The 15292-nt window shown below is 42.1% G+C and overlaps 1 protein-coding gene across 1 annotated transcript in view; it reads left to right on the forward strand.

Annotated features, from left to right (window-relative positions):
• The window catches only part of MYO16 (myosin XVI), a 372035-nt gene extending 357019 nt beyond the window's left edge, over positions 1–15016 (forward strand). Inside the window, exon 34 of the mRNA XM_065901993.1 lies at positions 14551–15016. Within this exon, the coding sequence (XP_065758065.1) occupies positions 14551–14760 (210 nt within the window). The 3' untranslated portion in view covers positions 14761–15016. The remainder of the gene's footprint in view (positions 1–14550) is intronic.
• The last annotated feature ends 276 nt before the right edge of the window (positions 15017–15292 follow it).

The raw sequence follows: 15292 nt of genomic DNA on the forward strand, positions 1-15292 counted from the left end.
AGATGTCGCCTCCGGGGGGCCACCTGGGGGTGGTGGCTCCCTCCAGGGGCCACAGATGTTAGCCCGTGTCTGTGACCACGAGCCTCTGCAGTCGCCTTGGGTCCAGCCCACGTGCCAAACCTGCCTTCTGAAATTCACACCCGGTTATTTTGCTTTCCAGTAAGGCTTCCGCCTGTGAGAGTTAGTTTCTGTTGCTTATAAAGGAGAATTTTGACTGGCATACAAATTTGATTTTATTCTCATTATCTATAAAATTTACTTTAGAGCCACAAGTTTTTTTAAATTTTATTTTTCTATTCTCTATTTTGTTTAAATTGAAGTACAGTTGATTTCCAATGCTGTGCTAATTTCTGCTCTACAGAAAAGTGATTCAGTTATACACAAACATACATTCTTTTTGAAATTTTCTTTTCCATTATGGTTTATCCCAGGAGATGGGATAGAGTTCCCTGTACTAGCCAGTGGGACTTTGTTTTTTATCCATTCTTCATATGATGGTTTTCATCTACTAACCCCAAACTCCTAGTCCATCTCTTTCCTTCCCTCACAGTGATATGGTGTGGTTTACAATCTTTGATTTTCATTTCATTCATCACATTTCTTGCCAAGCCTACTGTTATATATCCTTTAGCTTTCATAAAGAGCACTAAAAGTTGTTCTTACTATCTGATGTATTCAGATATTCACTGTAAGAAATCGTAGATGGTTTCTGATAAAATAATGGCCATCCTGTGCCTGAGAGCTTAATAAATATCTACTGCCTCTGGACACAGCCTCCAATGAAAGCCCGAACAGAATCAATATGCAATTGATCCACATCAAGAAACAAATTGTTATGTGGTTTGTTTTACTGAACCATCAAAGGAGCCTTTTTGTAATGTCACATATCAAAGAAATGAAGAGTTGCAGACCACTCAATAAACCCAATGCTTCTCTTTATCCATTTTATTTCTCACGCGGACTGCTTGAAATGTATTGTGACGGGGAAAGAAACAGTGTGTTAGATAAAACAGCAAAATGTAGACACCTATGGTTTAATTGTTAAGGCGTGATTCTAAACACATGCTGGGAATTAGAAATTAGACAACCATTTCAGACGGAATCATATGTATCTCACTGATAAGCTACTAACCAAGGAAGATCTAACAGAGAGAGTGCTTCCACACAGCTGAGGTTTCAGGAAATCTGTATGCAGACCTCATGACTTCCATATTATGTGCAAGAAATGAAAGCAGTAAATTAATTGGGTGGTAGAAGTTAAACGGCAGCGTTTTCAACAGAAGGGACTTGTCCTGTATAGATATATAGAAACTTGGAAAATAACAAAACTAAATCCCATATTTTATATGTCTTCTTCATAGAATTGCACAATATGTATATCCTAGATGTTTCAAACGCATGATGTTTTTTTCCGGTGAAGACATTGACTGTCATCAAAGAGGAAAATTCAGTTTTAAGAAGCATGAAAGGGATGAGACAGCAGAATTGTGACTGTGCTTTTGTATATTTTGCTGCTCCGGTGGGAGCTGGTGATGGACAGGGAGGCCTGGCTGCAGTCCATGGGGTCGCAAAGAGCCGGACACGCCTGAGCGACTAAAACTGAACTACTGAAGTATACTTGGTGACTGTGTTTTTAAAAGGAGAAAGATCTCACGATATCTCTGCAGGTCACCTTTTTCCTTTTTGAAAACTTGGTCACGGGACTTCCCTGGTGGCCGAGGGGTCGAGACTGCTTCCACTGCAGGGGGTATGGGTTCGATCCCTGGCCAGGGAACTAAGATCCCGTGTGTGGCATGGCCAAAAAATAAAAATATAGCCACGATTCTGATTTCTCATTCCTTCAATGTTAAGAAAGAAAGAAAGAAAGAAGCCAGGATGAGCAGGGCTGGGAGTGACTAGACTGGTGTGGAGGAAGGCTGGGTTGGGTTGCAACTTTAACAACAGAAACCTTTCTGAGCAAAGATAAGGTAAGAAAGTCAGAGTGTCAGCCAGGCTGGGGTCCGGGGAGCCCCTCAGGTGGGAAGGAGCAGAGACCCTGTGTACAGCCAGCCTGGACCCTGAGATGGTCAGCAAGGCTGGAAGGGGGTAAATCTACATATTACTGGACATTTTCACAAAGAGCAATAACTACCATGAGTTACGTGTTAGTGCTGGAAAAGGGGAGCTTTTAAGTTTAAATACTCTAGCAAGAGGCTAAATGTAAAATACCAGTTAGGATCATACTGCATTGTCTTTCTTTAAGACAATGAACCAGCTTTGGAAACCTTGGTCTGCTCAGAAAATAAGTAAAGGGCAAGTATTTGCATTTTCTGTAAGTGGAAACAGTAAGAGAAATAGCTCTACTCCTCCCAAGATAACAGAGAATTGGAATATTGACACCTGGGAACCCAGGCCCCAGATGTTCCGACTTGTTAATTGTTCAGTCAGTTTAGTTCAGTCGCTCAGTCCTGTTCAACTTTTGCAACCCCATGGACTGCAGCACACTAGGCCTCCCTGTCCATCACCAACTCCCGGAGCTTGCTCAAACTCATGTCCATTGAGTCGGTGATGCCATCCAACCATCTCATCCTCTGTCGTCCCCTTCTCCTCCTGCCTTCAGTCTTTCCCAGCATCAGGGTCTTTTTCAAGGAGTCAGTTCTTCACATCAGGTGGCCGAAATAATGGAAATATTGAAACTCCAAAATATTGGAGTTTCAGCATCGGTCCTTCCAATGAATATTCAGGGTTAATTTCCTTTAGGATTGATTGGTTCTACCTCCTGGCTACCGAAGGGACTGTCAAGAGTCTTCTCCAACACCACAGTTCAAAAGCACCACTTCTTCAACGCTTAGCTTTCTTTATAGTCCAACTCTTACATCCATACATGACTATTGGAAAAACCATAGCTTTGACTAGATGGACCTTTGTTGGCAAAGTAATGTCTCTGCTTTTTAATATGCTGTCTACGTTGGTCATAGCTTGTCTTCCAAGGAGCACGCGTCTTTTAATTTCATGGCCGCAATCACCACATGCAATGATTTTGGAGCCCCCCAAAATAAAGTCTCTCACTATTTCCATTGTTTCCCTATCTATTTGGCATGAAGTGATGGGACTGGATGCCATGATCTTAGTTTTCTGAGTGTTGAGTTTTAAGCCAACTTTTTCACTCTCCACTTACACTTTCATCAAGAGGCTCTTCAGTTCTTCTTCAATTCCTGCCATAAGAGTGGTGTCTTCTGTGTATCTGAGGTTATTGATGCTCTGTGTATTAATGGGATCTGACAACTTTGAAAGAAAAATTTAGGCTAAAGGGAGAGAAAATTTTCTGAGGTGCTAAAACACAATCAGCCGACATCAGTGAAGGAATTTATTTTATGACCTTAGAAAACCTCCAGGGCCTGATTCTTCGCTGATCTCTTTGATTACACTATTATTCTATTATTTGAAACTGTCATTTCATATTTCTGACTCTGCCAGAAATAGGTTCTAAAACAGATGAACTATGATATTGGGAAGAAGTGTCATGAAGTCAATGATATAAAAAGCCTAAATTTTGAAGCCCTAGTGGATTTAAATTAATTTTATACACTTGCAGGTGATTTTTATTATCTATTTTGGGAAAGAAGTCTCGATTAAAGAGATTTGCTCTCTTATGTTGCCAACTTTGGCAAAATCTTGTCTCTTTTTCTCCCTAATGCTTCCTGACATCTGTTTTCCTTTCCCTGTTTTCTCTAGCATCTGTACCCAATGGTTTGCCATGATTATATCTTAATGACGCTATCACTCACCCCAGACATCGCACCCTGGCAGACGAAGTGCCCACCTAATCCATTTCTTTTTAGGCACCTGGCTAGACTACATTTCCCAGCATCCTTGTGGTTGGGAGCTGTCATGTGACTGAGTTCTAGCCAATGGAAAGGGAGCCACAGTGGTGTGTGCTCTGCCCAGGCATGACGTCTGCAAACTTCCCTTCAGCTATGAGTGTTCTATTTTCTTTCCCATCCAAAAGCTGGCTACACAATATTCCAAGACCCTGCAAGATGCAAAGTACAGTCACAACAATGCAGAAGATCATCTACTGAGCAGAAATACCCATTTTAGCCTTAACATGAGCAATATACTTCTTTGGGGTCAGTCCATTGGTATTTGTGGTTTGCCTGTTATAGATAGCAACTTGAGTAAAATACAGACTGATACCTTTAAAAAAAGTTATTTATTTTTTAATTGAAGGATAATTGCTTTACAGAATTTTGTTGTTTTCTGTCAAACATCAGATGGATAACTTTTATCATTTATTTGGCCTAATGTTTTACATGTTGCTGCTGAGAATTATTTATAGTGCTTAATTAAGTTTAACCTAATTAAGCACTATAAATAATTAGCTTAACCTAATCTTTGTAAGGGTAAATATTATAAAGTTAAATAATAAGTTTAACCTCCATTATTTAGCAATTTTTATTCTTTAAGATAGTAAAAACCATGCCTGTTGATATCTTCTGATAATAGAATTGCTGGAATGTTACTTATCAGACATTTTAATACGAAATAATGATCATTAGTGCCCCCACCAAGTCATACATATGTAAAACAGAAGCTTGCATTTCTTAACAACTGTTCACTTAGAAATTCCTCAAAATCAATAGACTTGGTTTTAATCAGGGACAAAATCAGCCCCCTGTAATACCCTGGGCACCCTGGAGAAATGGTCCAATGCTTTTAGGACCTACTTGTGCATTTCACGATTAGAAAAATTTGCCTGTCTAATCCCTCATTCCCAAGCGGGTGGCTCTGGTGGGTAGCTAGACTCGGGATGGAGACTCGAGGTGGAGGACGGAGATTATTCCACCATGCAGTAAGTTCACAGTCCAGGGAGTTGCTAAACTATACCCTTTGGCTAATTATAGTTGATTTAAAAAATCTATTTGAATTGGGCTAAAGGTTTCATTAGCATTCAGTTTCATGAAGTGGTTTTTCTCTTATTTAATTACATTTAATATCATAACACACAGATTGTAATTGTTTCCATAAAAAAAATATTTTGAGAAATGAATAACTTAACAGGTAAGCTGTGCCCTACGAACTAACACAAGCGAAGATGCTGGCTATTTGGGCAAGTGGGGGTGAGTGTCCTTGGACTTGAACCCTCATCCTCTGGAGGCTGAGGAGTACTTAGCTGCCCCGGTTGAGACCTCTGCTTTGCTTATTCTCACACCTGCATCTTGCCTCCCTTCTGACTTCCATCTCCTGCTAGCTTGGAGCTGAGTCTCAGACTGCACACCACATGGCAGAGTGCTTCGCCGTCTCCCATGGTTTTTGGGTCATTGTCAGTGTAGACGTGAACAAAAGGATGGGCAGGGTTCCTGGTCCACTTGACTCAGGTAGCCTTTCTTCTTTTAGTGCCTGACTCATCCTTTCATTCCAGAACAAACCCCGCAGCCCAGTAGGAATCTCTTGGCCATCCTGCCTTGCCATGAGTCATGTCTCTGCTGTACTTCAACCATAGTCTTTGTATCTGCAGCTTAGTGGCCAGTTAATGCTGTGCTCCCTCGTGATGTTTTTGCGGTGATGTCCTGTTTAGGCATGTTTGTTCGTCTCACTCTTGAGTTTTCCATCTTGTCACTCACTTTGCATGAAAGCCTCTTGAGGGAGCTGGTCATATTGTGTGCTTCCAAGTCCTGTAAACCCATCACAGCACTTTCTGTCTCGTAACTGTTGAAAGCATGTGCATTCATTGACTAGCAGACGAGAAAAACTTGGAAGTCAGCATGATTAAGAAGGTTGACTAAACTCAGTGTACTTGAATCTGAATTCAGATTCTACCACTGACTGGCAAAGTGAGTTTGGGCTTTAAAGATGAATTTCAACATCTATGAAAAGAGGGTTAACAATCCTTACCCTGCTTATTTCACATGGTTATGAGATGTTACTAAAATAACATGTGACACTGTGATGACCGAGAGGGTGGGATGGGGGGTGGGAGGAAGTCTCAAGGGGAAGGGGCTATATGTATATATATAGATGATTCACATGGTTGTATACCAGAAACTAACACAACATTGTAAGTATTCCAATTTGATTTTCTTTTTAATTTTTAAAAGTTAAGAAAAGAATATAAAACAAGACCACAAAGTTGATGTTTGAAATGGGCTTTTGAGAAGTGCAGAGCTTTATATATCTGGGTGTACAAAACCTGGGGCTGTCACAGAGAAGATTCATCGAGTTACAGAGCATGTTCTGTAATCGGACGGGTACATCTGATTAGATTGGCACAAAGTCTTTGTGAAGATGAGTGATGATAAAGCTGGAGTGATCAGTGTGGTCAGGAAATACAGGGCTTTCTGTAACATGCTAAGGTAGGTGGACTTGGCTGTTTAGGCCAGGGAAAGGCAGTGGCATTGAAGATTTTTGAACAAGCGAAGTATATAAACAGACGTCCTTTAGAGAGAGAAAATCCGGTAGATTGTTTGTCCTTAATAATACCTCCTGGTCCTTGCAGTGAGCCTCCCATATAATTCCAAGAAAAATATTTTTAAAGAAATTGTAGCACTCTTACTTTCTATGCTTCCAATAACATGGATTTATGGTTTTCCATATATTCTCAGTACTTGAGCCCATTACTATATGTCATTACTGTAAATGTGCACTAAATATATGTTATTAATTTTTGCTACAATCTTCTAGTCAGTTATACTGGTACTGCCATGCTTTTTAAATGAATTGAGGTAAGAGACTAGAGCTCACACAAAATCCGTATTCTGAAATGTCACAAATTAATTATATCATGAGATGTATAGTCATAAATTTCTATTTTATAACTTTCCATCAGTAGGAGCAAACGTGCATCTGCTCATCAGAGTCCATTTATATTCTTAGCTGTGAACTTAAAATCAGCTGCAAAGTGCAAATAAATGTCTATTTAAATTATACTAAGTGTGCTCCAATATAATATTACTTATTATAAAAGTAAAGGAGAGTGGTTAAATTTTTTAAGAAGTCAACATGCACAACTAAGGTAAAAAGTTAAAATCCTTTGTTCCCTCACTGCCTGTTGTCCAGACACACTCTTATTTCCAATAGAATTTTTTCCTTTGAAGAGTTGTTTTCCCTTTTTTAACCCTTAGGCAAAAAAAGGAAACAAAATAGCAAGAATGAACTTAATTGGATTGCTGTATAAATGACTATTTCTGAATTAAGAAGAATCAACTCTTTTTCTGCCTAAAGGAGAAATGCTGTTTCGATTTCAGATCTTTTTTTAAAAATTTTTTTAAAATGTATGGAGATATATACCCCTTTAATCAAAGACTTTTTAAAGGGCATTTCATTTTAAGTCATATAATTGGAGTCTATTTTGGTAAACTTTGGTTTTACAAACTGATTTTCGAATTTCATTCTGTATTGTTTTTTTCCTCCAACATCTTGTTAGCATGAGTGGAAACGGGATTTGCATTTGAAACGCTAATATTCCCTATTTAGTCAGCCAAGCCGTTTCCTTCTCTTAATTTCCATAAATGTCAGTAAATGCCTCTTTTCACCTTTGGGTGAACAGTCAATAGAAAAATCAATTCTGTGACAAATGAACAGCAACATGATTTTACATATGAATTATTTAACAAAGGTTATTTTTATCCTAGAAGGGGAAGACTTAAGGTAAAAATCAGCCACAAATTATTAATTTACATTTATTAATATAGTCATAAAAATGCATAGCCACAGGAAGTGAAGAAAATTTGAATCTCATTTTGTAATTAGTTCATGTCACAGGACTCTGTTAATGACACAATAGAAAACCATTAAAAATTAGTAAGTAGATATATATGTAATAAACCTCATTAAGTCTTTATATCATGTTGTGTTTCCCTCTGGGTTGTGAGACATTTTGTGGGTTTTTTTAACCCCTGACAGTAACTGAACAAATTATAAATCTCCTATTAGGGGCGCAGAAACTTGCAAGAAGTCAGTCTTTATATCACTTACATTCCGTCTTCATATCTAATTGGTATCTCCTATACAAAGATGGGCTCAATAAAGGACAGAAGTGGTATGGACCTAACAGAAGCAGAAGATATTAAGAACAGGTGGCAAGAATACACAGAACAACTGTGCAAAAAAGATCTTCACAAGCCAGATAATTACATGGTGTGATCCCTCACCTAGAGCCAGACATCTTGGAATGTGAAGTCAGGTGGGCCTTAGGAAGCATCACTACGAACAAAACTAGTGGAGGTGATGGAATTTCAATTGCAATATTTCAAATCCTAAAACATGATACTGTGAAAGTGCTGCACTCAATATGCCAGCAAATTTGGAAAACTCAGCAGTGGCCACAGGACTGGAAAAGGTCAGTTTTCATTCCAATCACAAAGAAAGGCAATGCCAAAGAATGCTCAAACTACTGCACAATTGCACTCATCTCACATGCTAGTAAAGTAATGTTCAAAATTCTCCAAGCCAAGCTTCAACAATACATGAACCATGAACTTTCACATGTTCAAGCTGGTTTTAGAAAAGGCAGAGGAACCAGAGATCAAATTGCCAACATCTGTTGAATCATCAAAAAAGCAAGAGAGTTCCAGAAAAACATCTATTTCTGCTTTATTGACTATGCCAAAGTCTTTGACTGTGTGGATCACAACAAACTGTGGAAAATTCTGAAAGAGATGGGAATACAAGACCACCTGACCTGCCTTTTGAGAAATCTGTATGCAGGTCAGGAAACAACAGTTAGAACTGGACATGGAACAACAGACTGGTTCCAAATAGCAAAAGGAATACATCAAGGCTATATATTGTCACCCTGCTTATTTAACTTATGTGTAGAGTAAATCATGAGAAACGCTGGACTGGATGAAATACAAGCTGGAATCAAGATTGCCAGGAGAAATGTCAGTAACCTCAGATATGCAGATGACACCACCCTTATGGCAAAAATTGAAGAAGAACTAAAGAGCCTCTTGATGAAAGCGAAAGAGGACAGTGAAAAAGTTGACTTAAAGCTTAACATTCAGAAAACGAAGATCATGGCATCTGGTCCCATCACTTCATGGGAAATAGATGGGGAGACAGTGGAAACAGTGACTGACTATTTTTGGGGGCTCCAAAATCAGTGCAGATGGTGACTGCAGCCATGAAATTAAAAGACAGTTACTCCTTGGAAGGAAAGTTATGACCAACCTGGACAGTATATTAAAAAACAGAGACATTACTTTGCCAACAAAGGTCTGTCTTGTCAAGGCTATGGTTTTTCCAGTGGTCGTGTATGGATGTGAGAGTTGGACTGTGAAGAAAGCTGAGCACCGAAGAATTGATGCTTTTGAACTGTGGTGTTGGAGAAGACTCTTGAGAGTCCCTTGGACTGCAAGGAGATCCAACCAGTCCATCCTAAAGGAGGTCAGTCCTGGGTGTTCATTGGAAGGACTGATGCTGAAGCTGAAACTCCAGTACTTTGGCCACCTGATGCAAAGAACTGACTCATTTGAAAAGCCTGTGATGCTAGGAAAGATTGAAGGGAGGAGGAGAAGGGGACGACAGAGGATGAGATGGTTGGATGGCATCACTGACTCAATGGACATGAGTTTGGTAAACTCCGGGAGTTGGTGATAGGCAGGGAGGCCTGCCGTGCTGTAGTCCATGGGGTCGCAAAGAGTCAGACACGACTGAGCAACTGAAATAACTGAACTGATATATTCTTTGTCATTTCCCTGATGGCTCAAGCTGGTAATAAACCTGCTTGACAATGCAGGAGACTCAAGAGACACGGGTTCCATTCCTGGGTGGGGAAGATCCGCTGGAGAAGGAAATGGCAACCCGCTGCAGTATTCTTGCTTAGAAAATTTCATGGATAGAGCAGCCTGGTGGGCTACAGTCCATGGGGTCGCAGAGAGTCAGACACGACTGCGTGCACACTAGTGCACAAACACAGACCTTGTTCCTCTTGTTTGTTTTAGTCGCTCGGTCGTGTCCAACTCTTTTGTGACCCCATGGACTGTAGCCTGCCAGGCTCCTTTGTCCACAGGATTTCCCAAGCAAGAACCCTGAAGGGGGCTGCCATTTCCTTCTCCAGGGATCTTCCTGACTCAGGGATTGAACCCATGTCTCCTGGATTGGCAGATTCTTTACCACTGAGCCTCCCGGGAAGAAATTAGAAGACGCAGAACAGTTTATAATTCTGGAGTTGGTGGGGGCGGGGAGCGGACTGAGTCTAGATTCACATCTTAAACTTCTAAATACCAAATCAGCAAGATTTTTCTCAAAAATGGGAAGAAAACATTATTTTTAACCCCGATACCAAATTGTCCAGGTCGTGTTCACCAGTATCTTCGTTAGCACTATTTGCTTTTTTTTTTTCCTGTTGAAATTTTATTTGGGAATTTTAGATTCACATGCAGTTGTCAGAAAGACCAGAGAGAGCCCAGTTTCTCCCAGCAGTATTTTTTTTTTGGCTTTTACTGAAATGCAGTTGACTTACTATGTTACTGTCAGGTGTAATGATTTGCTATTTGCACATATTATAAAAGGATCACCTTGTTAAGTCTAGCAACCATCTGTTCCCCATATAAGTTATTAGTTTCACTATTTTCTAAGGATTTGTTTCAGTGAAGGAATCTTCTAGTTAAAAACCCACTGAAACGAAGAGATTTTGTCCAAAGATGAGGATCCCAGCCCACAGGGAAATGAGTTCAGAACGTGGTCATTCGTGTGTCAGTTTAGAGCCCTGTATAAGTCACAGCTGTTATAAATCCAGTATGTCACTCTTATTTTGAGATCTTATGAATAAGGAAGGAAAAGACTATTTTACATTGTTTTCCTTGTTAGTCGCGCAGTCATGTCCAACTCTTTGCATCCCCACGGACTGTAGCCCTCCAACCTCCTCTGTCCACAGGATTCTCCAGGCAAGAACACTGGAGTGGGTTGCCATTCCCTTCTCCAGGGGATCCCCCTGACCCAGGAATCGTACCTGGGTCCCCTGCATTGCAGGCAGATTCTTTACCGTTTGAGCTGTGCCACAAATTATTTTCATGTAACATTATCTGAATGAGTCATGAGGATAACCATAAAGCAGAAGGTTTTGGGATTTTCTCAAGTCAAGCAGTTATTAGTAGCAATGACACAGTCACAACGGCCCACATTCACAGAGCACTCATTACACTTTTAGGGCGCTCGAGTAGCCCGCGCCTGTCCTTTGGAGGTGTGATTGCTGGGAATCCACTTACAGGTGAGGAAGCCGATGCTCAAGGTTACGGAGCCATCAGGCGGCAGATTCAGGATTCTAGTCCAGACGCCCTGGCTACAGACTCCTGGTTTGTCAACCATCCCATCCCTGCTGATACCAGAGCCCAGATCCCCTGGGTCTGTGACTCCCTGTTAGAGAATGAAGTGCGGTATCATGACTGGCGCTTGTCTACATCGTCCCCGTGAAAACGCCTCCCCCAGTCTTTTCTTTCCTCCTTTCCTACTGATGTCCCTCTCATTCCTCAAAATTCAGATCGAAAGTTCCCACCTCTGTGAGGTCTTTCCAGACCTTCCTTCATAGAGCCCCTTTTCCCAGGGAAATGGTAAAATCAAAGAAAAGAAAACTTAATTAAACCTCCCTCTTGTTGACCCCTCCATCTCCACGCCACATGCAGCGTGTTGAGACGCTTACGTGACTGACGTGTCTAGAAGTTTCTGTAAAGACAGGGCATTCGTCATTTTCATGGAGCCCAGAGGTGAGGCCACGTGGAACCCAGGGGTCCCTGGGTGTGGAAGAATTCTTCCACAGCTACAACGCTTTTGCCTTCTGGTTCTGGGAAAGAGAATGATTTTCTGTGCAAACACTATTCTATAAAGCATGCCAGACAAGAAAATAAGTAAGGAAGTAGCTGTCTGAAGTGGTGGCCTGGATTGGAGATATGTCTTTTACAGCAATGAGAAACAAGATTTAATTTAAAGGACACCAATACCCCATCCTTTATCCTCCAATCCCGTCAGGATGAGTGAGACCTGGGGTGATGCCAGCTGACTCCAGGTTCCCAGAACCACCAACATCCTTAACCCCCAGGGTCACTTCTCCTCCTAGAAATGGTTCCCTTTCAACACTGAAGCTAAAATTCTACAAAACCATTATTGGCTTTTTAATGATAATATGTGTATTATTCTGTATCATTAATGATATTACTTGTGAAATATCAAATAATGATAAGAGAAGTTATAAGAGTTTTTGTTACTACCAGTAGGACATAAAATTTAAAGAATGATAAAACAGTGATTTTGATGTTTTTACTGTGCTGGATAACATTGCAGATACTTTGTATTCTTCATGTGTTGCTTGGCCACCATTTAAATAACATTCATAGTTGCATTCGTTTGCTATTCTAAAATATTAAAGCTCCTTCACTGTGACAAATACAACCTTTGTGCCTGATCGCCTGATACATTTAATAAATCGAAATAAGTCAGTTTAAGGATCATTAGACAGGGCGTCCTGTCCTCATCTTCTGATCTTCTGTTTACTGTCTCACAGGTCATCATTTTAAAACGCCCTCTGAACTTCACTGTGTTAGAAGTAGTGACCTGTCACTTGTCCTTACACAGAATTTTAACCGTCATGTAAGATATAACCTGTGAAGATTTGTTGTGTGTTTGTTTTTTTAATGAAGATCAATAATGTTAATATTTTAGCATCCCATTTATGCCATTCTGGCAACTATCTTCCTCTACCTGCTAGATTTTACTCAATGCCTATTAATCTCTGTGACACAGAATCAAGTTTCATGGGATCTCTCAATAAGAGGGTTTATTCTGAGCATTAGTTGATTATTGCAAGCATCAGTCAGATTTTTTGCTTATCAAGGAAGCATAGGAAGCTCTTGGTGGTTGATTCAAAGACGGTGCTCTTCTGTTCCCGCTACATTATTCAGGACGTGGATATACCCGTTAAGAAGGCACTTGCTAATGCTTTGTGCGTATAGGTTTCACCTTTTATGATGTTCTTGGGAATTCAGATATTTTTAGCAAACGCTGAGAAGCTTTGAAAGGATAGAAAGCTTTTTTTTTTTTTTCCCAGTGAAGCAATGACTCAGGGGCTTTAGGACGTTTTATGTCAAAATCCCTCCCCACAAGCCTCGTTCCGATCAGCAACCCCCGCGCCTCCCGCTCCGCGGGTCAGGGTGTATCTGGAGTGACTCAGTCTCCCGCTCTCCCCTGTTCGGAAGGTCTCAGCCGAGAGCCGCACCTCACCCAGCTCGTCCGCGTCTGTGGGCATTATCAGAAGCTGCTGAAAGAGCTTCGCATTGAGATGAGCTATAGAGTGGAGGTATTTTGTGCTCGATAGGAGGAGGGGTGTGTGGTAACACCAGCATGAAAAAAACACAGCTCACGCCAGCCGGCCGCAGAGGAGGAGCAGTGCCAGCTGCTGGGTGGGGATTCGGATCCCGTTCTGCTCTCCTCTGTTTCATGAGGACTTGGCCTTCATTTGTATATATGTTCACCTAGATGTATACTCACCTATAGATCCATGTGTATGTTCACCTAGATGTATATTCACCTATATATCCACGTATATGTTTGCCTATATATATATATGTTCACCTAGACATATATATAGCTTCTCCTGTATATATATGTATTCACCGATATATATATAGCACCTTACTTTCTTTTAGGTAATTGAAATTTATTATTTCATATGGATTTGTTAATTACACATTCTATCATTATTCTTTTTGTACATTCACTAGGAAATAAAGCGTGAATCTTGATTTATTTCATCATCGTTGTTGTTGTCCTGACTCTTTTTCCACCCCATGGCCTGTAGCCCGCCAGGCTCCTCTGTCCGTGGGATTCTCCAGGCAACAATACTGGAGTGGGTGGCCATGCTCTTCTCCAGGGGATCTTCCCGACTGACCCAAGGATCAAACCTGCGTCTCCTGCATTACAGGTGGATTCTTTACCACTGAGCCACTAGGGAAACTCTAATTTCATCTTAAATGGTTTTAATTTTGCCTTTTTCCTAGTACTTCTAAAACCTCAGAACCTCTGAGCTCCACGTGACGCCTCCTGACTGTTGCAGCTACTGTTCATGTGTTGTTCTACATACAACTTTAAGTCTGTAATACTCCAAACACATAACTTACTTTTACCCATGGGTTTAATTCCAGGGTCCTGACTTCCTTCTTAAATTTCCTTTTTTTTTTTTCATCTTGCTTTGTTAAGATTCACAAAACAGGCAAGACTTGTGATAGCGAAACTTCCTAGTTCCTGTTTGTCCAAAAACATTTTTTATTTCACCTTCAGTTTTGAGGGACATTTGTATTGAGTCTAGAATCCGAGGTTGAATTTCTTTCTGTACTTTAACCTGTGATGCATTGTTTTCTGGCTTCCGGGGTTGCTGTTTAGAAGTCAGCTTCTCCGTAGGATGCCATTTCCTAGGATAACGGAACCGGGAAGGTCTCCTGGGGGTGCTCAAAATCTCTCCCCGGCCAGCGGAGCGCTGGCGTCTGACGCTGGCCTGCCCATCTCACTCTTGCGCGGTGACCGATGCCCATCTCACCCTTGCGCAGTGACCGATGCCCCTCTTTCTGCGTTCGTCCCCAGGTCATCCACCAGCTGAGGCTGTCGGAGAACGAGAGCGTGGCGCTGCGGGAGCTCCTGGACTGGAGACGGAGGCTCTGCGAGGAGCGGGGGGACTGGCCCCAGATCCTGCCCCCCGGGGAGCCCCGGGCGCCTCCCCTGCCCCCGTGCAGGAAGCCCGAGGGGGGGCCCTGCCGCAGGCTGACCCCCGAGTTCTGGGACTCCACCCTGTGACGGCGCGCCCGCAGACTCGCGGGGTGAGCCCGCCCGAGGGCGCCACGCTCCCGGACAGAGGCTGCCGCAGACACGCCGGGGGCGCTGCACAGACGCACCGAAGCTCAGACGGCCCGGTCAGACCCCCGCGGTCCCCGGGTGTGTGTGTGAGTGTGTGCGCGCGCGCGCTCACCCGAGCTGCGCGGACACACCCCGACCCCCAGGCTCCGTGGTCCTCGGCCGTGCTCCCCGGGGGGCGGGGGAAAGGCCAGGCCCGGCCTGGACCGCAGGGGAGGCGGGCGGCGAGGGCGGCCCGCAGCGCACACGTGTCCATACGTCCACCGCGTGTTTCTTGCCCTCCAGTCGTTTGCCTCTCCTGCGCTCTCCGGGACATAGGGTTTATTTCTGTGTAGGTGTTTGTGTTTTATGGGAATTACAATTCCCACAATGATTTACATGTTTGTTACTGTATTTTATAATTTTATGCCATGGGTGGTGCTCCCTTTCTTCAAAATACAGATTTTAAAAAATCACTTCTAGAACTTTTTTTTTT

The sequence above is a fragment of the Muntiacus reevesi genome, chromosome 11 (genome assembly GCF_963930625.1).
Source record: "Muntiacus reevesi chromosome 11, mMunRee1.1, whole genome shotgun sequence".
In the NCBI taxonomy this organism is placed as follows: domain Eukaryota; kingdom Metazoa; phylum Chordata; class Mammalia; order Artiodactyla; family Cervidae; genus Muntiacus; species Muntiacus reevesi.